The sequence below is a fragment of the Pseudophryne corroboree genome (assembly GCF_028390025.1).
Source record: "Pseudophryne corroboree isolate aPseCor3 chromosome 6 unlocalized genomic scaffold, aPseCor3.hap2 SUPER_6_unloc_5, whole genome shotgun sequence".
Classification (NCBI taxonomy): Eukaryota; Metazoa; Chordata; class Amphibia; order Anura; family Myobatrachidae; genus Pseudophryne; species Pseudophryne corroboree.
The window spans coordinates 44,376-67,892 of NW_026967606.1; the positions used below are offsets into that span (position 1 = coordinate 44,376).

General features: G+C 46.5%; 1 protein-coding gene across 1 annotated transcript in view; it reads left to right on the forward strand.

Annotated features, from left to right (window-relative positions):
* Positions 1-22,609: 22,609 nt before the first annotated feature.
* LOC134985626 (uncharacterized) overlaps positions 22,610-23,517 on the forward strand; it is a 218,509-nt gene continuing 217,601 nt past the window's right edge. Inside the window, exon 1 of the mRNA XM_063950447.1 lies at positions 22,610-22,787. Coding sequence (XP_063806517.1) covers positions 22,610-22,787 — 178 coding nt within the window. The remainder of the gene's footprint in view (positions 22,788-23,517) is intronic.

A 23,517-nucleotide genomic window follows, 5' to 3' on the forward strand; every position in this document is an offset into this window, starting at 1 on the left:
GATGAGGAAGAAGGTCTCCGCTCAGTGAACATATCCGAGTTGATTACTGCAAAGAAATCCATTTTATCCTTAGAAGAATCAGCAGAGCCTGTGTTAAAATCCAAGGCACCTGTATTTAAACGTCCCAAAACAGTTAAGACTGAGTTTCCTGGGTCAGATCAGCTGATAGAAATTATGGAAAAGGTTTAGGCTACGCCCAGTAAGAAATTTTTGAATTCCTAGGAAATGGAATTCCAATTATCCTTTTCATACTGGGGATTGTTTAAAGAGGGAGGTGGCCCCTAAAGTAGATACGCATGTGATTCGCTTAGTGTGAAAATCTGCATCACCTTTGCCTTCAACATCATTAAATGATGTCACGGATAGGAGAGTAGATGGGTTGCTAAAAAACATTTTTTCCCTGTCTGGGGAAATCATTAGACCAGCCATGGCCTCAGCCTGGATTGCTAAAGCAGTGGCAGCCTGGGCAGATGCATTGGAAGGGGAAACAGGCTGCAATATTCTTGGAAGAAGCAGCCTTAGATATGGGTACTATTGCTTCTAGGGCATCAGCCTCAACAATAGCTGCTCGCCGAGCAGTTTAGCTACGCACCTGGAAAGCTGATTCAGAATCCAATCAAGTTTTGGAGTCGTTACCTTTTGCTGGAGACATTCTCTTTGGTAAAGAGTTAACCAGTACTTTGGAGTCAGAAGCAGACTCCACGAAAGTTGTTTCCTTCTACTTTCCAAATTTCAGCTTAAAATTTCAGCTTTCTCCGGCAGGGTCCACAGGTTATCCACAGGATAACAATGGGATATGATGGTGCGACAGAGGATTGGCACCAAATGATCAAAAGCTTTCAGGTCTCCCCGGATGCAACGGGCTCGTCCATATATCCCCACCCACTGGCTCAGGCAAATCAGTTTTTTGTTTGGTGCGGCAGGAGCCGGACCATGGTCAGAGGGCTGCTGTGTTTGGCAGCCCTAAGCTTTATTATGTTATTTTTTAGTCTTACTAAGTTTTTGAGTGATCTTTCCTAACAGCGTCTTACACGCTCAGAAAGTCGCTCCAACAACTCTCCGCCGGGCTGCGACAACGCTTACCCACGAGTACAGTGCTGTTTCGGTGGGCGTCTGTATCGGATATACTAGCAGGTCCAGCAGATGTTACCAGGCTGTGGCCGGAGCACGGGGAGAAAGTAAGGCATCGGTTCCGCTTAGAAGGGGAATACGGACACAGTTGCACTGTTTTGGGAAGGCGAACACCAGACGCTGACGCGGCTGCCACCTCGGGTGCTCCAGCGCTAGGCCTTAGGGATCACGGCCTCATACTAATCCTGGAGCCTCTGATCCCTAGGGTTGATGTCAGCAGTGGGGAGTCAGACGCTCTCCTAGTCGCCCCTCCCCTCAGTTCATGACCAGTTTCCTCCGAGTCTCCCGCCATGAACTGTTTTCCCGCTTCCGTCTCAGACGCTGTACATGTACGGGACGCAGCATAGGCGGCTTTGTGACTGGTGCCTCCGTGTTCTCTGAGCGTCTGTTCACTATAGTTTCATGGAGCGGCAGTGTACACTAGTAGCGTCTGGATCCACTCAGCGTTCACTAACGTATTGATCGATCCTGGAAGCGAGGTGATTCTCCCTGTATCCCACTCTACTGAGTAGGGTTATACAGCACTAAGTCTCTATCTACCTTTTGAGTGCGAATAGTTAGATAAGTGCCTATTGCAGATGAGTCTGTATACATTTACTATTGTTTCTTTCGCAATGCGTCTGAAATACGTTAAATCTGTTTAAACATGATGCAGTAATATGTTCTCCTACATTCTTAAAATGTAGCTGTAGTTGATGTTGTGCTCATATTGCTTAATATACTAATGTATAACATGTGACTTTACTATATTTCTGTCAGTTTTTTTATTCCGATCCTCAATGCTGGTGCATGGGTAGGGTCGGATTGTATATCACTTTAAAAAATTGAAAGTGATTACAGTCACAAATTGTGTAGTACACTGTGGAAGTGTTGATTATTTATAATGTCTAAGAGCGGCAAAGGTAAGGAAGGTACACTCACAGCAACACTAACACTCATATCATGTTTGTCTTGCAAAAATGTCAGGATCAGGATCTGGTTCATGATGGTTTGTGTACAAATTGTTTTAGCTTTCATCAGGGGTTAATGAAAAATACAAGGCAGATTCAGGTACATATGGATCCACCTTGGGCTATGTTTGCACAGACTTTATCCAGTATAGCAGAACGGATAATTCCTCCAATTCCTGTACCAGGTATAGGTTACACTATTAACCCTTACATACAGCTCCCCACCTATAGTGTATCAATTCCAGCAGCAGCTTCTCAAAAGAAACAAGCTGATAAACCGGTGGTATGTAAATTTTCACCTTCACAGGCTACACATGATTCAGATGAGGATTCAGATGACGGAAATTATGGAAGAGGCTTGGGCTATGCCCAAGAAGAAGTTTAGAATGCCTAAGAAACGGAATTCCAATTATCCTCTTCCAGCAGGGAATTGTTTAAAAAGGGAGGTGGCTCCTAAAGTAGATACGCATGTAATTCGATTAGTGCAAAAATTTACATTACCTTTACCGTCAACATCATTAAATGATGTCACGGACAGGAGAGTGGATGGTTTTCTAAAAACCATTTTTCCCTGTCTGGGGCAGTCATAAGGCCAGCCATGGCCTCAGCTTGGATGGCAAAGGCAGTGGCTGCCTGCGCTGATGCATTGGAGGGGGATTTTTCTATTGCATCTAGAGGGTAAAAATCCCATATAGACAATATAAAACAGGCTGCAATGTTCCTGGAAGAACTAACATTGGATAAAGGTACTATTGCCTCCAGGGCATCAGCTTCAACAATAGCAGTTTGGCTACGTACGTGGAAAGCTGAATCTAAGAAGGTTTTAGAAACATTACCTTGTTTCTGGAGATATTCTCTTTGGTAAAGAATTGACAGATATTCTGGAGACAGAAGCAGACTCCAAGAAGGTCAAGTTCCCTTCCACATACAATTTTAAACCTAGAGTTCTGGCTTTTTGGCCCTTTCAGTCTCAATGAAAAGCTAAAGGAAAAAATGATGGCAAGCAGGCCCAATACAACAAGTCTGGTAAGACTAAAAAGCATTGGGCTACCAGAGGAACGATTGGGAAGGCAGATGATATCAGCCTGATGGCGCGGCCCTCCGCCTGGGGGACCCCAGGGTGGGGGCCCGACTTCTGCAGTTTGCACAGATCTGGAAGCAGTCTACAACAGATGCCTGGGTGCTGGAAGCAGTATCTCTAGGTTATGCTTTTGCCTTCAAGAAGTACCCTCCTCAAAGGTTTTTTTTTGTACCAGCCCGTCCCGGGTAGAGAGGAAGGTCAGGGCTTTGTTAGAGGCAGTTCAGAAATTGCTTCACTCAGGAGTAGTCATTCCAGTACCCTCTGCACAACGAGGACAGGGGTTTTACTCCAACCTGTTTTTAGTTCAGAAGCCAAATGGGTTTTTTCGGCCCATTCTCAATCTCAAAGTATTGAACAAATACATTTGGGTACCGCGGTTTCACATGGAGACGTTACGTTCCATAATTTTGGCCATGGAGCCAGGGGATTATATGGTATCCCTGAATATACAGGATGCTTACCTACATGTTCCTATAGCACTGTCCCATCAGTGCTATCTCAGGGTCGCTATCCTACAACTGCATTTTTAGTTCCAGGCCCTACCTTTTGGGTTAGCCACAGCCCCCAGAGTATTTACCAAGATTATGGTGGTAATGGCAGCTTATCTCCGCCAGCTGAGGATAAGAATTTTTCCATACCTCAACTATCTTTTAATCCTGGCACAGAGGCAGGAGTTGCTCTTATGTCTTCTGCGACAGACAATAACATGTCTGCAGAGGCACGGGTGGCTCATAAACTGGGAAAAATCGTCTCTGGTTCCATCACAACGTATGACTCACTTGGGGTCTGTACTGGATTCAGGCCTTCAGAGAGTAAGTTTACCTCTGAACAAGATATCCAAGGTCCAGTCAAGGATTCAGGACTTGTTACACAGCCAAAAGGTATCCATTCATGCAGCAATGCGGGTGATGGGTTTGATGGTATTAACGTTCGATATGGTGGAGTATGCACAATTCCACTCAAGGCCTCTGCAGCGTCTGATTCTTGCCAAATGGAATGGGTTACATCAGACGATAAAAACACAGAACATGTCTCTTACGATAGAAGGTCATTAGCCTGGTGGCTACAGACATCCCATCTGGACAAGGGGAGACCCCTTTGGATATCAGATTGGGAAATTCTGACGACAGATGCCTGTCTCCAGGGCTGGGGAGCAGTGTCAGGAAGGTTGTGTTTACAGGGGCAATGGACCAGGGAAGAAAGGTGCCTGCCAATAAACATATTGGAACTTCAGGCCATATACATGGCACTGATTCAGGCAAAGGACATTCTTCAGGGAAAACCAGTGCAGATCCGCTCAGACAATGCAACGGCAGTAGCGTACCTCAACCATCAGGGAGGAACTCACAGCCGAAAAGCGATGGAGGAAGTAAGTCACATCAGTGATGTCACAAGCCGGGTGCGGCCCGCACCCGGTTGTGACGCCTAGAAGGGGTGACACCACACTGTGGGCTCCTCCACAGGGACAGGAGCCGAGCACTGCAGTGTGAAAGTCTGCTACAGTACCCGGCTCCTGTCATAGAAGAGGAGCCGACAGTGCTGGTAGACAGTCTCCGGGGGCGTGCCCAGCATCTCCGGAGATGTTGGGCTGTACTGAGCTGCCCCCGGAGTGACGACCCAGCGAGGCCACGCCCTGATGGCCACGCCCCTTTTTGACGCGATCGCACACCGGAGGTCTTCCAGACTTTAGTAGACAAGTGGGGATTGCCAGAAATAGATCTCATGGTGTCCCGTCTGAACAACAAAGTTCTCGCATGCGGGGTAAGAACAAAGAATCCCAGAGCGATCTTTGTGGATGCCCTGTCAGTGAGATGGGACTTTCATCTGGCGTATATCTGTTTTCTCCGATCAAAATATTACCTAGGGTGGTGAGAAAGATAAAGCAAGGAAAAGGTGCCGTGATACTAATAGCTCCGGCTTGGCCCAGAAGACATTGGTACACATCTGCAGAGGATGTCGATGGATGCTCCACTTCTGCTCCCTCAACGTCCAGATCTACTGATGCAGGGTCCTTGTTATCACTGACATCTGGATCGACTGTCTTTGACTGCGTGGCTCTTGAAACCTCTATCCTGAAGTCAAGAGGATTCTCACAACAGGTAATTCAAACTATGATCAGAGCAAGGAAACCTTCCTCAGCTCGTATTTATCACCGCATATGGCAGGCCTATATTCATTGGTGCTGTGAATGGAAAATGGACCCTAAGGCTTTTAGAGTTTCCAGGGTCTTAGCATTCCTTCAGGCAGGAATGGATAAAGGTTTGAAGGTGGCTTCCTTGAGAGTGCAAGTGTCGGCATTGACTGTATGGTTCCAAAAGAAAATTGCCAATTTACAGGATGTGCATACTTAATTCCAGGCAGGGCCAGCTCTACCATTAGGCAGCTTTAGGCGGTTGCCTAGGGGCGCCGGCCCCTGGAGGGCGCCACTAAATGAATCTAGATGAATCTAGCAAAAAAGTGAAGGATTTCTTTGTATGCGGCCTCCTCCATTTACACCGCACTGACTGCAGCTGAACAAAGTCACAAAATATTGTGACTTTGTTTACAATATACTTTTTCACTTTAAAAGTGTTGTTCCTTTTCTCTGTATATGTATAATGATGCAATTCACCCCAGCCCACCTAGTGGCCACCTGCATTTTCCCTCCGAGAGGTTGTGATGGTGGGGTTTGCAGGTTAGGGGGCGCTAGGTTGAAGATTTGCCTAGGGGTGCAGTCAGACCTTGCACCGGCCCTGTTTCCAGGGAATGCTGCGCATTTAACCTCCTTCAGTGCCTTGGGACTTATGTCTAGTACTGAAGGCCCCGTTTGAACCACTTAATAAAGTGGATCCTATATGGTTGACAGTTAAAGTGCTCTTTCTATTGGCTATGGCGTCAGCTAGAAGAGTATCAGATTTAGGGGCATTATTATGTCATTCCCCATTTCTGATTTTTTTATCCAGATAAAGCAGTTCTCAGAACGTGGATCGTACCAGTGCCATCAGAAAGACAGATTATCTCTTCATTCTCTACGTGTATCACAAGAGAGGATGGCCTGCTGATAAGCAGACACTGGCACAATGGCTTCGGATGACTCTTTCAGAAGCATATGCTCAGGCTGATCTCCCTGTTCCGGCTAATGTGTCTGCTCACTCTACACGTAAGGTAGGTCCATCATGGGCAGCACAACATGGTGCTTCAGCAGAACAGATATGTAAGGCAGCCACATGGTCTTCCATTAACACATTCATTAGACATTATGCCTTGGATATTTTTGCCTCTCATGATGCTGAATTCGGGCAAAGGATTATCCTGTCTAATCAGGAGCGTCCCCACCACTAATGCTGCTTTCACATCGCAAAACCTGCTTTTGAAACGGTTTTTAAAACAGGTCTGAGCAGTTAAACCCCCTTCACATCGCATGTTGTAACCAGTATATTACCATTTCATTACCGTTTTGGTACCTTTCACACTGAACCCGTTTCACCCATACAAAACAGTGGTTGTCATTTTAAATGTTTATTTCCTGCTTCTGCCTGGTGACATCACACATGGAGACAGCCTATCACCTTCTGGGGCTTGCAAATACCGTTTCAGACCCTTTCACACTGCACAATTAAACGGGTCTGAAACGGGTAGGACCCTGCTTTTTTACCGTTTCAAAATACCGGTATTTTGTAAACAGTAAATTGAAGGTGACCCTTTCACATCGCAGCTCGAACCGTTTAGGAAGCCAGTAAAAACGGCAAATTACCGGGTACAAGCTGCGGTGTGAAAGGGGTGTAAATTGCTTTGGGAAATCCCGTTGTTATCCTGTGGACCCTGCCGGAGAAATATACGTTATGGTAAGAACTTACCGTTGATAATGGTATTTCTCCTAAGTCCACAGGATCCACAGGGATCCCACCCTGACACACCTGATTTGAGGATCCTTTTACTCACTGACTTCCTCCTTCTTGTACGGGAGGGTGTGCATCTGTGTTCTTCTCGTCTGATTAGGGCTCTCTATGATGCTCCTGCCTTGAGCTTTGGATTACAACTGATTTGCCTGAGCAAGGAGGCGGGGATATATGGATGGGCCCATTGCATGCTGGGAGGCCAGAAAAGCTTTGACCGATTGGTGCAAATTCGCTGTCGCTTCATCATATCCCATTGTTATCCTGTGGATCCTGTGGATTTAGGAGAAATACCATTATCAACGGTAAGTTCTTACCATAATGTATATTTTCCAGTTCGGTTATTCAGACTGGGCTCAGTGTTCGAAAACCAGCCTCAGCTCATATCTGTTACTGCATATGGCACTCTTACTTTCAGTGGTGTGCCCATCGACACTATAAGCCGCTGGTGTTTCAGATTTCTAGACTCCTGGCATTTCTGCAGGTCGCCCTTGACATGGTTCTCCGTCTTGCTTTTCTTAAGGTTCAGGTCTCAGCTCTGTCTGGTTCCAGAAAAAACTTGCTCCTTTTCCAAATGTCTGTACCTTCCTTGGGGGTGCTCCAAATTCAGCCTCCATTTGTTCCTCCAGTGGTGCCTTACAACAGCCTCCCTTTGAACCATTGAATTCTGTTGACCTCAAATGGTTGACCGCAAAGACTCTTTCTCCAGGCCATCACCTCAGCCCTCAGAGTCTCGGACTTGGGGGCACTCTCATGCTGCTCCCCCTATTTGATTTTTCATCACGAAAGGGCTGTCCTCCGGACTAAGCAGGGTTACCTACTCAAGGTGGTATCCAAGTTCCATATCAATGAGGAAATTGTAGACCAAGCCTTTCTGCTGAGAAGGCTTTGTTGGAGGTAGTCCGTTCTCTAAAGATCTATGTGGACCGTACTAGTTCCATTAGGAAAATGGATTCCTTTTTTGTTCTCTATGGATTCCACAAACATGGCTGACCGGCTAATAATTAAACTTTTCGCTCCGCTTAATCAACTCAAGGCTTACACGCAATCTGATCTTCCAGTACTGATTACAGTCTCTGCCCACACTGCTTGCTCTGCGGGTCCTTCGTGGGCAGCCCGTCGTGGCACGTCTGCTGAACAACTGTGCAAGTCAGCTATGTGGTCCAATGCCCACACGTTTCAGTGGCCCTCATTCCGAGTTGATCACTCGCTAGCTACTTTTAGCAGCCGTGCAAACGCATAGTCGCCGCCTACAGGGGAGTGTATTTTTGCTGTGCAAGTGTGGGATCGCCTGTGCAGCCGAGCGGAACAAAAACAGTTTTGTCCAGTTTCTGAGTTGCCCAGAACTTACTCAGCCGCTGCGATCACATCAGCCTGTCCGGTCCCGGAATTGACGTCAGACACCCGCCCTGCAAACGCCTGGGCACGCCTGCGTTTTTCCAAACACTCCCAGAAAACGGTCAGTTGCCACCCACAAACGCCTTCTTCCTGTCACTCTCCTTGCGATCATCCGTGCAAATGGATTCTTCGTTAAATCCATCACCCAGCAACGATCCGCTTTGTACCCGTACGACGCGCCTGCGCAGTAGAGATCTGATCACTGCGTTGCGAAAAACAGCAGCGAGCGATCAACTTGGAATGACCCCCCCCCCCCCCATGTCCTTTCAGCTTAGGAGCATTCCCTCTCTATTACAACTGCTTTGGGACTTCCCAAGGTTAACCGTTTGGAGACTATGGACCCTGAAGAAGCAAATAAGAGTTATGGTAAAACTTACCCTTGTCAACGCTTTGTTTTCCAGGTCCATGGGCTCCACAGGGCACCTAGCTTCAATGGGTTACTTTTCTTGGTCACCGGCAGTGCCGGCGGAACCCGCTCAGCAAAGGGATGCAAAGCAGGTAGGTGCCTGGAAGGTGAGACGCTCTACCTGCTCTGCATCCATGTACTGTGCGCTATTGCTACAATAAAGAAAAGATGGAAAGCGTAACTTATCCTGCGCTCGTCTTTGTTTCCATCGACAGCAATCAGATGCTCAATGTAAATTATGTGGGAGCATAAAAAAGATGAAAAGAGTGGATATAGGCCCTCATTCCGAGTTGATCGGTCGCAAGGCGAATTTAGCAGAGTTACACACGCTAAGCCGCCGCCTACTGGGAGTGAATCTTAGCTTCTTAAAATTGCGACCGATGTATTCGCAATATTGCGATTACTAACTACTTAGCAGTTTCTGAGTAGCTCCAGACTTACTCTGCCTGTGCGATCATTTCAGTGCTTGTCGTTCCTGGTTGACGTCACAAACACACCCAGCGTTCGCCCAGGCACTCCCACCGTTTCTCCGGCCACTCCTGCGTTTTTTCCGGAAACGGTAGCGTTTTCAGCCACACGACCCTGAAACGCCGTGTTTCCGCCCAGTAACACCCATTTCCTGTCAATCACATTACGATCGCCGGAGCGAAGAAAAAGCCGTGAGTAAAAATACTTTCTTCATAGTAAAGTTACTTGGCGCAGTCGCAGTGCGAACTTTGCGCATGCGTACTAAGCGGATTTTCACTGCGATGCGATGAAAAAGAACGAGCGAACAACTCGGAATGAGGGCCCTAGTGAAGCACAATTTAATACATATAAAATTCATATAACACACTTATAAAATCCATAAACATATTCATAGCAGCAAAAATTGAATCAATTGCACAGAAATTCCCATGGGCAAAAAAAGACTGGTGGATAATTACCAATGTGTACAGAACTGTAAAAACAGTTCTACACCAGCATGCGGGTTTTTGTTTTTGGAGGATCCCGGAAATCCCCCCAATCCTCGTATGACTGGAACAGAATGGCAAGTCCTCCAGTATATTAGTAGAAACGCGTCGGTGGAACGCACAGGTGCCGTGGGACAATATACTGGAGGACTTGCCATTCTGTTCCAGTCATACGAGGATTGGGGGGATTTCCGGGATCCTCCAAAAACAAAAACCCGCATGCTGGTGTAGAACTGTTTTTACAGTTCTGTACACATTGGTAATTATCCACCAGTCTTTTTTTGCCCATGGGAATTTCTGTGCAATTGATTCAATTTTTGCTGCTATGAATATGTTTATGGATTTTATAAGTGTGTTATATGAATTTTATATGTATTAAATTGTGCTTCACTATATCCACTCTTTTCATCTTTTTTATGCTCCCACATAATTTACATTGAGCATCTGATTGCTGTCGATGGAAACAAAGACGAGCGCAGGATAAGTTACGCTTTCCATCTTTTCTTTATTGTGGCACTTATGGCGGAGGGAGAAGGATCCTTCAGGAAAGTGTCTCTTCCAGCAGCTAGATTGCACACAATGTTTTCCCTTAAACCTTTGATACTGTGTGTGCGCTATTGCTGTCAGCTGCTGCTGCGCCTGTAACACTGTGGCAGGTGACACGTGGAATAGAATACGGGGTACAGCTGTATAGTGACACGTGGAATAGAATACGGGGTACAGCTGTATAGTGACACATGGAATAGAATACGGGGTACAGCTGTATAGTGACACGTGGAATAGAATACGGGGTACAGCTGCATAGTGACACGTGGAATAGAATACGGGGTACAGCTGTATAGTGACACATGGAATAGAATACGGGGTACAGCTGTATAGTGACACGTGGAATAGAATACGGGGTACAGCTGTATAGTGACACGTGGAATAGAATACGGGGTACAGCTGTATAGTGACACGTGGAATAGAATACGGAGTACAGCTGCATAGTGACACATGGAATAGAATACGGGGTACAGCTGTATAGTGACACATGGAATAGAATACGGGGTACAGCTGTATAGTGACACGTGGAATAGAATACGGGGTACAGCTGCATAGTGACACGTGGAATAGAATACGGGGTACAGCTGTATAGTGACACATGGAATAGAATACGGGGTACAGCTGTATAGTGACACGTGGAATAGAATACGGGGTACAGCTGTATAGTGACACGTGGAATAGAATACGGGGTACAGCTGTATAGTGACACGTGGAATAGAATACGGAGTACAGCTGCATAGTGACACATGGAATAGAATACGGGGTACAGCTGTATAGTGACACGTGGAATAGAATACGGGGTACAGCTGTATAGTGACACGTGGAATAGAATACGGGGTACAGCTGTATAGTGACACATGGAATAGAATACGGGGTACAGCTGTATAGTGACACGTGGAATAGAATACGGGGTACAGCTGCATAGTGACACGTGGAATAGAATACGGGGTACAGCTGTATAGTGACACATGGAATAGAATACGGGGTACAGCTGTATAGTGACACGTGGAATAGAATACGGGGTACAGCTGTATAGTGACACGTGGAATAGAATACGGGGTACAGCTGTATAGTGACACGTGGAATAGAATACGGAGTACAGCTGCATAGTGACACATGGAATAGAATACGGGGTACAGCTGTATAGTGACACGTGGAATAGAATACGGGGTACAGCTGTATAGTGACACGTGGAATAGAATACGGGGTACAGCTGTATAGTGACACATGGAATAGAATACGGGGTACAGCTGTATAGTGACACGTGGAATAGAATATGGGGTACAGCTGTATAGTGACACATGGAATAGAATACGGGGTACAGCTGTATAGTGACACATGGAATAGAATACGGGGTACAGCTGCATAGTGACACATGGAATAGAATACGGGGTACAGCTGAATAGTGACACGTGGAATAGAATACGGGGTACAGCTGTATAGTGACACATGGAATAGAATACGGGGTACAGCTGTATAGTGACACGTGGAATAGAATACGGGGTACAGCTGTATAGTGACACGTGGAATAGAATACGGGGTACAGCTGTATAGTGACACATGGAATAGAATACGGGGTACAGCTGTATAGTGACACATGGAATAGAATACGGGGTACAGCTGCGTAGTGACACGTGGAATAGAATACGGGGTACAGCTGCGTAGTGACACGTGGAATAGAATACGGGGTACAGCTGCGTAGTGACACGTGGAATAGAATACGGGGTACAGCTGTATAGTGACACGTGGAATAGAATACGGGGTACAGCTGTATAGTGACACATGGAATAGAATACGGGGTACAGCTGTATAGTGACACGTGGAATAGAATACGGGGTACAGCTGTATAGTGACACGTGGAATAGAATACGGGGTACAGCTGTATAGTGACACTTGGAATAGAATACGGGGTACAGCTGTATAGTGACACGTGGAATAGAATACGGGGTACAGCTGTATAGTGACACGTGGAATAGAATACGGGGTACAGCTGTATAGTGACACGTGGAATAGAATACGGGGTACAGCTGTATAGTGACACGTGGAATAGAATACGGGGTACAGCTGTATAGTGACACGTGGAATAGAATACGGGGTACAGCTGTATAGTGACACATGGAATAGAATACGGGGTACAGCTGTATAGTGACACGTGGAATAGAATACGGGGTACAGCTGTATAGTGACACGTGGAATAGAATACGGGGTACAGCTGTATAGTGACACGTGGAATAGAATACGGGGTACAGCTGTATAGTGACACGTGGAATAGAATACGGGGTACAGCTGTATAGTGACACGTGGAATAGAATACGGGGTACAGCTGTATAGTGACACGTGGAATAGAATACGGGGTACAGCTGTGTAGTGACACGTGGAATAGAATACGGGGTACAGCTGTATAGTGACACGTGGAATAGAATACGGGGTACAGCTGTATAGTGACACGTGGAATAGAATACGGGGTACAGCTGTATAGTGACACGTGGAATAGAATACGGGGTACAGCTGTATAGTGACACGTGGAATAGAATACGGGGTACAGCTGTATAGTGACACATGGAATAGAATACGGGGTACAGCTGTATAGTGACACATGGAATAGAATACGGGGTACAGCTGCATAGTGACACATGGAATAGAATACGGGGTACAGCTGTATAGTGACACATGGAATAGAATACGGGGTACAGCTGTATAGTGACACGTGGAATAGAATACGGGGTACAGCTGCGTAGTGACACGTGGAATAGAATACGGGGTACAGCTGCGTAGTGACACGTGGAATAGAATACGGGGTACAGCTGCGTAGTGACACGTGGAATAGAATACGGGGTACAGCTGCGTAGTGACACGTGGAATAGAATACGTGGTACAGCTGCGTAGTGACACGGGGTACAGCTGCATAGTGACACGTGGAATAGAATACGGGGTACAGCTGCATAGTGACACATGGAATAGAATACGGGGTACAGCTGCATAGTGACACATGGAATAGAATACGGGGTACAGCTGCATAGTGACACATGGAATAGAATACGGGGTACAGCTGTATAGTGACACGTGGAATAGAATACGGGGTACAGCTGTATAGTGACACATGGAATAGAATACGGGGTACAGCTGTATAGTGACACGTGGAATAGAATACGGGGTACAGCTGCATAGTGACACGTGGAATAGAATACGGGGTACAGCTGCATAGTGACACGTGGAATAGAATACGGGGTACAGCTGTATAGTGACAGAATAGAATACGGGGTACAGCTGTATAGTGACAGAATAGAATACGGGGTACAGCTGTATAGTGACACGTGGAATAGAATACGGGGTACAGCTGTATAGTGACACGTGGAATAGAATACGGGGTACAGCTGTATAGTGACACGTGGAATAGAATACGGGGTGCAGCTGTATAGTGACACATGGAATAGAATACGGAGTACAGCTGTATAGTGACACGGAATAGAATACGGGGTACAACTGTATAGTGACACGTGGAATAGAATACGGGGTACAGCTGTATAGTGACACGTGGAATAGAATACAGAGTACAGCTGTATAGTGACACGGAATAGAATACGGGGTACAGCTGTATAGTGACACATGGAATAGAATACGGGGTACAGCTGTATAGTGACACATGGAATAGAATACGGGGTACAGCTGTATAGTGACACATGGAATAGTATACGGGGTACAGCTGTATAGTGACACATGGAATAGTATACGGGGTACAGCTGCATAGTGACACATGGAATAGAATATGGGTTACAGCTGCATAGTGACACGTGGAATAGAATACGGGGTACAGCTGTATAGTGACACGTGGAATAGAATACGGGGTACAGCTGCATAGTGACACATGGAATAGAATACGGGGTACAGCTGTATAGTGACACGTGGAATAGAATACGGGGTACAGCTGCATAGTGACACGTGGAATAGAATACGGGGTACAGCTGCATAGTGACACGTGGAATAGAATACGGGGTACTGCTGCGTAGTGACACATGGAATAGAATACGGGGTACAGCTGCATAGTGACACATGGAATAGAATACGGGGTACAGCTGTATAGTGACACGTGGAATAGAATACGGAGTACAGCTCTATAGTGACACGAGGAATAGAATACAGAGTACAGCTGTATACTGACACGTGGAATAGAATACGGGGTACAGCTGCGCAGTGACACGTGGAATAGAATACGGGGTACAGCTGCGTAGTGACACGTGGAATAGAATACGTGGTACAGCTGCGTAGTGACACGGGGTACAGCTGCATAGTGACACGTGGAATAGAATACGGGGTACTGCTGCGTAGTGACACGTGGAATAGAATACGGGGTACAGCTGCGTAGTGACACATGGAATAGAATACGGGGTACAGCTGCATAGTGACACGTGGAATAGAATACGGGGTACAGCTGCATAGTGACACGTGGAATAGAATACGGGGTACAGCTGCGTAGTGACACGTGTAATAGAATACGTGGTACAGCTGCGTAGTGACACGTGGAATAGAATACGGGGTACAGCTGCGTAGTGACACGTGGAATAGAATACGGGGTACAGCTGCGTAGTGACACGTGGAATAGAATACAGGGTACAGCTGTGTAGTGACACGTGGAATAGAATACGGGGTACAGCTGTATAGTGACACATGGAATAGAATACGGGGTACAGCTGTATAGTGACACGTGGAATATAATACGGGGTACAGCTGTGTAGTGACACGTGGAATAGAATACGGGGTACAGCTGCGTAGTGACACGTGGAATAGAATACGGGGTACAGCTGTATAGTGACACGTGGAATAGAATACGGGGTACAGCTGTATAGTGACACGTGGAATAGAATACGGGGTACAGCTGTATAGTGACACATGGAATAGAATACGGGGTACAGCTGTATAGTGACACATGGAATAGAATACGGGGTACAGCTGTATAGTGACACATGGAATAGAATACGGGGTACAGCTGTATAGTGACACGTGGAATATAATACGGGGTACAGCTGTATAGTGACACGTGGAATAGAATACGGGGTACAGCTGCGTAGTGACACATGGAATAGAATACGGGGTACAGCTGTATAGTGACACGTGGAATAGAATACGGGGTACAGCTGTATAGTGACACGTGGAATAGAATACGGGGTACAGCTGTATAGTGACACGTGGAATAGAATACGGGGTACAGCTGTATAGTGACACACGGAATAGAATACGGGGTACAGCTGTATAGTGACACATGGAATAGAATACGGGGTACAGCTGTATAGTGACACATGGAATAGAATACGGGGTACAGCTGTATAGTGACACATGGAATAGAATACGGGGTACAGCTGTATAGTGACACATGGAATAGAATACGGGGTACAGCTGCATAGTGACACATGGAATAGAATACGGAGTACAGCTGTATAGTGACACGGAATAGAATACGGGGTACAGCTGTATAGTGACACGTGGAATAGAATACGGGGTACAGCTGTATAGTGACACGTGGAATAGAATACGGGGTACAGCTGTATAGTGACACGTGGAATAGAATACGGGGTACAGCTGTATAGTGACACATGGAATAGAATACGGGGTACAGCTGCATAGTGACACATGGAATAGAATACGGAGTACAGCTGTATAGTGACACGGAAAAGAATACGGGGTACAGCTGTATAGTGACACGTGGAATAGAATACGGGGTACAGCTGTATAGTGACACGTGGAATAGAATACGGGGTACAGCTGTATAGTGACACGTGGAATAGAATACGGGGTACAGCTGCGTAGTGACACATGGAATAGAATACGGGGTACAGCTGCATAGTGACACATGGAATAGAATACGGGGTACAGCTGTATAGTGACACATGGAATAGAATACGGGGTACAGCTGTATAGTGACACATGGAATAGAATACGGGGTACAGCTGTATAGTGACACATGGAATAGAATACGGGGTACAGCTGTATAGTGACACATGGAATAGAATACGGGGTACAGCTGCGTAGTGACACGTGGAATAGAATACGGGGTACAGCTGTATAGTGACACGTGGAATAGAATACGGGGTACAGCTGTATAGTGACACGTGGAATAGAATACGGGATACAGCTGTATAGTGACACGTGGAATAGAATACGGGGTACAGCTGTATAGTGACACGTGGAATAGAATACGGGGTACAGCTGCATAGTGACACGTGGAATAGAATACGGGGTACAGCTGCATAGTGACACATGGAATAGAATACGGGGTACAGCTGTATAGTGACACATGGAATAGAATACGGGGTACAGCTGCGTAGTGACACGTGGAATAGAATACGGGGTACAGCTGCGTAGTGACACGTGGAATAGAATACGGGGTACAGCTGCATAGTGACACGTGGAATAGAATACGGGGTACAGCTGTATAGTGACACGTGGAATAGAATACAGGGTACAGCTGCATAGTGACACGTGGAATAGAATACAGGGTACAGCTGCATAGTGACACGTGGAATAGAATACAGGGTACAGCTGCATAGTGACACGTGGAATAGAATACGGGGTACAGCTGCATAGTGACACGTGGAATAGAATACGGGGTACAGCTGTATAGTGACACATGGAATAGAATACGGGGTACAGCTGCGTAGTGACACATGGAATAGAATACGGGGTACAGCTGCATAGTGACACGTGGAATAGAATACGGGGTACAGCTGTATAGTGACACGTGGAATAGAATACGGGGTACAGCTGCATAGTGACACATGGAATAGAATACGGGGTACAGCTGCGTAGTGACACATGGAATAGAATACGGGGTACAGCTGCATAGTGACACGTGGAATAGAATACGGGGTACAGCTGTAGTGACACGTGGAATAGAATACGGGGTACAGCTGCGTAGTGACACATGGAATAGAATACGGGGTACAGCTGCATAGTGACATATGGAATAGAATACGGGGTACAGCTGCATAGTGACACGTGGAATAGAATACGGGGTACAGCTGTATAGTGACACATGGAATAGAATACGGGGTACAGCTGTATAGTGACACATGGAATAGAATACGGGGTACAGCTGTATAGTGACACATGGAATAGAATACGGGGTACAGCTGCATAGTGACACATGGAATAGAATACGGAGTACAGCTGTATAGTGACACGGAATAGAATACGGGGTACAGCTGTATAGTGACACGTGGAATAGAATACGGGGTACAGCTGTATAGTGACACGTGGAATAGAATACGGGGTACAGCTGTATAGTGACACGTGGAATAGAATACGGGGTACAGCTGTATAGTGACACATGGAATAGAATACGGGGTACAGCTGCATAGTGACACATGGAATAGAATACGGAGTACAGCTGTATAGTGACACGGAAAAGAATACGGGGTACAGCTGTATAGTGACACGTGGAATAGAATACGGGGTACAGCTGTATAGTGACACGTGGAATAGAATACGGGGTACAGCTGTATAGTGACACGTGGAATAGAATACGGGGTACAGCTGCGTAGTGACACATGGAATAGAATACGGGGTACAGCTGCATAGTGACACATGGAATAGAATACGGGGTACAGCTGTATAGTGACACATGGAATAGAATACGGGGTACAGCTGTATAGTGACACATGGAATAGAATACGGGGTACAGCTGTATAGTGACACATGGAATAGAATACGGGGTACAGCTGTATAGTGACACATGGAATAGAATACGGGGTACAGCTGCGTAGTGACACGTGGAATAGAATACGGGGTACAGCTGTATAGTGACACGTGGAATAGAATACGGGGTACAGCTGTATAGTGACACGTGGAATAGAATACGGGATACAGCTGTATAGTGACACGTGGAATAGAATACGGGGTACAGCTGTATAGTGACACGTGGAATAGAATACGGGGTACAGCTGCATAGTGACACGTGGAATAGAATACGGGGTACAGCTGCATAGTGACACATGGAATAGAATACGGGGTACAGCTGTATAGTGACACATGGAATAGAATACGGGGTACAGCTGCGTAGTGACACGTGGAATAGAATACGGGGTACAGCTGCGTAGTGACACGTGGAATAGAATACGGGGTACAGCTGCATAGTGACACGTGGAATAGAATACGGGGTACAGCTGTATAGTGACACGTGGAATAGAATACAGGGTACAGCTGCATAGTGACACGTGGAATAGAATACAGGGTACAGCTGCATAGTGACACGTGGAATAGAATACAGGGTACAGCTGCATAGTGACACGTGGAATAGAATACGGGGTACAGCTGCATAGTGACACGTGGAATAGAATACGGGGTACAGCTGTATAGTGACACATGGAATAGAATACGGGGTACAGCTGCGTAGTGACACATGGAATAGAATACGGGGTACAGCTGCATAGTGACACGTGGAATAGAATACGGGGTACAGCTGTATAGTGACACGTGGAATAGAATACGGGGTACAGCTGCATAGTGACACATGGAATAGAATACGGGGTACAGCTGCGTAGTGACACATGGAATAGAATACGGGGTACAGCTGCATAGTGACACGTGGAATAGAATACGGGGTACAGCTGTAGTGACACGTGGAATAGAATACGGGGTACAGCTGCGTAGTGACACATGGAATAGAATACGGGGTACAGCTGCATAGTGACATATGGAATAGAATACGGGGTACAGCTGCATAGTGACACGTGGAATAGAATACGGGGTACAGCTGTATAGTGACACGTGGAATAGAATACGGGGTACAGCTGCGTAGTGACACATGGAATAGAATACGGGGTACAGCTGTATAGTGACATATGGAATAGTCTACGTCACCCTTGTCCCTCCCCACCTGTGGGGTTGTAGGAGTCCGTGGTTTTGTCCAAGTTGCCTGCGACCCCCCTTTGGTATTTTCCACCCCATTCTCTGCTCTTCTGTTTCTCGTGAGTTCATTGGGCCCCTGGTCCTACCTAAGATTACCCCTCTCCTTGCACCCTTGGCTGCCCCTCCTTTACTTAAGTGCTGGATTAAGCAATGGTGGGGCCCAGGGCAATTAAGATAGGGGGTCCTGGGGGAAGTTGGGCATATATTATATTGTGCATACCTCCCAACATGACCCATTCCTGGAGGGACAAAGCTCTCTACATGGACTTCTCTATTAATTTTATGATTGGCATCACCTGTGTTAAACTACTTAATTGATCATTTAATTAAGAGGGAAGTCCAGGTAGAGAGCACGTTGTCCCTCCTCGGGTGGGTCATGGTGGGAGGTATGGATTGTGTATATTACATACAAACTAGAGATGAGCGCCTGAAATTTTTCGGGTTTTGTGTTTTGGTTTTGGGTTCGGTTCCGCGGCCGTGTTTTGGGTTCGAACGCGTTTTGGCAAAACCTCACCGAATTTTTTTTGTCGGATTCGGGTGTGTTTTGGATTCGGGTGTTTTTTTCCAAAAACACTAAAAAACAGCTTAAATCATAGAATTTGGGGGTCATTTTGATCCCAAAGTATTATTAACCTCAAAAACCATAATTTACACTCATTTTCAGTCTATTCTGAATACCTCACACCTCACAATATTATTTTTAGTCCTAAAATTTGCACCGAGGTCGCTGTGTGAGTAAGATAAGCGACCCTAGTGGCCGACACAAACACCGGGCCCATCTAGGAGTGGCACTGCAGTGTCACGCAGGATGTCCCTTCCAAAAAACCCTCCCCAAACAGCACATGACGCAAAGAAAAAAAGAGGCTTTTTACTGATATTTGGTGTTTTGGATTTGACATGCTCTGTACTATGACATTGGGCATCGGCCTTGGCAGACGACGTTGCTGGCATTTCATCGTCTCGGCCATGACTAGTGGCAGCAGCTTCAGCACGAGGTGGAAGTGGATCTTGATCTTTCCCTAATTTTGGAACCTCAACATTTTTGTTCTCCATATTTTAATAGGCACAACTAAAAGGCACCTCAGGTAAACAATGGAGATGGATGGATTGGATACTAGTATACAATTATGGACGGGCTGCCGAGTGCCGACACAGAGGTAGCCACAGCCGTGAACTACCGCACTGTACTGTGTCTGCTGCTAATATATAGACTGGTTGATAAAGAGATAGTATACTCGTAACTAGTATGTATGTATAAAGAAAGAAAAAAAAACCACGGTTAGGTGGTATATACAATTATGGACGGGCTGCCGAGTGCCGACACAGAGGTAGCCACAGCCGTGAACTACCGCACTGTACTGTGTCTGCTGCTAATATAGACTGGTTGATAAAGAGATAGTATACTACTAATATTATATATACTGGTGGTCAGGTCACTGGTCACTAGTCACACTGGCAGTGGCACTCCTGCAGCAAAAGTGTGCACTGTTTAATTTTAATATAATATTATGTACTCCTGGCTCCTGCTATAACCTATAACTGGCACTGCAGTAGTGCTCCCCAGTCTCCCCCACAATTATAAGCTGTGTGAGCTGAGCAGTCAGACAGATATATAATATATATAGATGATGCAGCACACTGGCCTGAGCCTGAGCAGTGCACACAGATATGGTATGTGACTGACTGAGTCACTGTGTGTATCGCTTTTTTCAGGCAGAGAACGGATATATTAAATAAACTGCACTGTGTGTCTGGTGGTCACTCACTATATAATATATTATGTACTCCTGGCTCCTGCTATAACCTATAACTGGCACTGCAGTAGTGCTCCCCAGTCTCCCCCACAATTATAAGCTGTGTGAGCTGAGCAGTCAGACAGATATATATAATATTATATATAGATAATAGATGATGCAGCACACTGGCCTGAGCCTGAGCAGTGCACACAGATATGGTATGTGACTGACTGAGTCACTGTGTGTATCGCTTTTTTCAGGCAGAGAACGGATATATTAAATAAACTGCACTGTGTGTCTGGTGGTCACTCACTATATAATATATTATGTACTCCTGGCTCCTGCTATAACCTATAACTGGCACTGCAGTAGTGCTCCCCAGTCTCCCCCACAATTATAAGCTGTGTGAGCTGAGCAGTCAGACAGATATATATAATATTATATATAGATAATAGATGATGCAGCACACTGGCCTGAGCCTGAGCAGTGCACACAGATATGGTATGTGACTGAGTCACTGTGTGCTGTGTATCGCTTTTTTCAGGCAGAGAACGGATTATAAATAAAAGTGGTGGTCACTGGTCACTATCAGCAAAACTCTGCACTGTACACTACTGAGTACTCCTAATGCTCCCCAAAATTAGTAAATCAAGTGTCTCTCTAATCTATTCTAATTCTAAACGGAGAGGACGCCAGCCACGTCCTCTCCCTATCAATCTCAATGCACGTGTGAAAATGGCGGCGACGCGCGGCTCCTTATATAGAATCCGAGTCTCGCGATAGAATCCGAGCCTCGCGAGAATCCGACAGCGTCATGATGACGTTCGGGCGCGCTCGGGTTAACCGAGCAAGGCGGGAAGATCCGAGTCGCTCGGACCCGTGAAAAAAAACATGAAGTTCTGGCGGGTTCGGATTCAGAGAAACCGAACCCGCTCATCTCTAATACAAACCAATAGTGTATTTTAGATTTACTGTAAATAATAGTTTAACAATTCCTGGATACTGTTTATAGCTCCACCTGATTAAGTGACAAGTATTTTATAAAGTTTTCCTGTAATGGAATAAAGACAACGTAAAAAACCTTAAAATACACATAGAAAAATAAAATCTCTAATTTATCTTGCAAGAATGCAATAGCAACAGCCTCTGTACTACTTACACATTGGGACAGGACTCAGGAGGACTCTGTGTATCTTTCCCTCTAGACCTGCATGTACTCATTAGAAAACAGGTTACACTTGACCCAGACACCCGGAAGGGAAGGAGGAGAAGCTGGAATCCCTGGGTCACTTACAGCTCTCTTCCCCACCTATCTCTCCATCGGTTGGGAAGCTCAGTCAGTATCTCATGAAACCTTATACTTCTGTGTCTCTGCCTGCACTGATTACTCTCCTGCTCACATTCTGGTTGCTGGTTCTGCTGCTGCATAAGAGGGAGAACTAATGATGTCAGTGTGCTCCGGCTGGGGGGCCCGGGCTATAGTATGCCCTATGCCCCTCCCTTAATCTGGCTATGCTGTACTTCTTGTGCAATCCCTGCTCCCTGCAGAGGCCCCTCCCACTGCTCCCTCGCTCGCTGGCCCCTCCCACTGCCCCCTCGCTCGCTGGCCTCCCTGCTGCTGCTGCTGTTGCTATGTCTACTGATCTTGTCCATTTATTTTCAGCTGTTCCTGCAGTGGTCAGTACTCCCGATGGTGGTGAGGAGGGGGCATCTGAGGTTCCCCGGAACGTAGAGGTAACCCCTGTGGATGAAAGCGCAGCCCCTGTGCGTGATGTGACAGATTCCGTGGTTCTGGGTGCATCTAGAACCGGTGAGTATGGTTTGCTCGCTGCTTTTACACTATCTCGCATTCTCCATGTTCCCGGCAGCGTCCGTGCAAGCTAGCTAGGTCGTGTAAAAATATGGCAATAAGGCAGATCCAGCAGTGGCGGCTGAGGCTTCAGGGTTGGTAGGTGGCACCAATGCGATGCACTGTGCCAACATAGCGGTGCTGCGTGTTTGTTAGACAAACGATCCGCAAAGGCAAATATGTGTTATTTCTCATACGTCCTAGAGGATGCTGGGGACTCCAAAAGGACCATGGGGTATAGACGGGCTCCGCAGGAGACATGGGCACTCTAAAGACTTTAGATGGGTGTGCACTGGCTCCTCCCTCTATGCCCCTCCTCCAGACCTCAGTTATGTTCTGTGCCCAGAGGAGACTGGGTGCATTACAGGGGAGCTCTCCTGAGTTTCTCTGAAAATACTTTTGTTAGGTTTATTATGTTCAGGGAGCTCTGCTGGCAACAGGCTCTCTGTATCGTGGGACTGAGGAGAGAGAGAAGCAGACCTACTTAAATGATAGGCTCTGCTTCTTAGGCTACTGGACACCATTAGCTCCAGAGGGATTGGTACGCAGGTCTCGCCCTCGCCGTCCGTCCCAGAGCCGCGTCGCCGTCCTCCTCGCAGAGCCGGAAGAAAGAAGCCGGGTGAGTAAAGAAGCAAAGAAGACTTCAGTTCTTCCTGAGGTACCGCGCAGCGGTCGCGCTGCGCGCCATTGC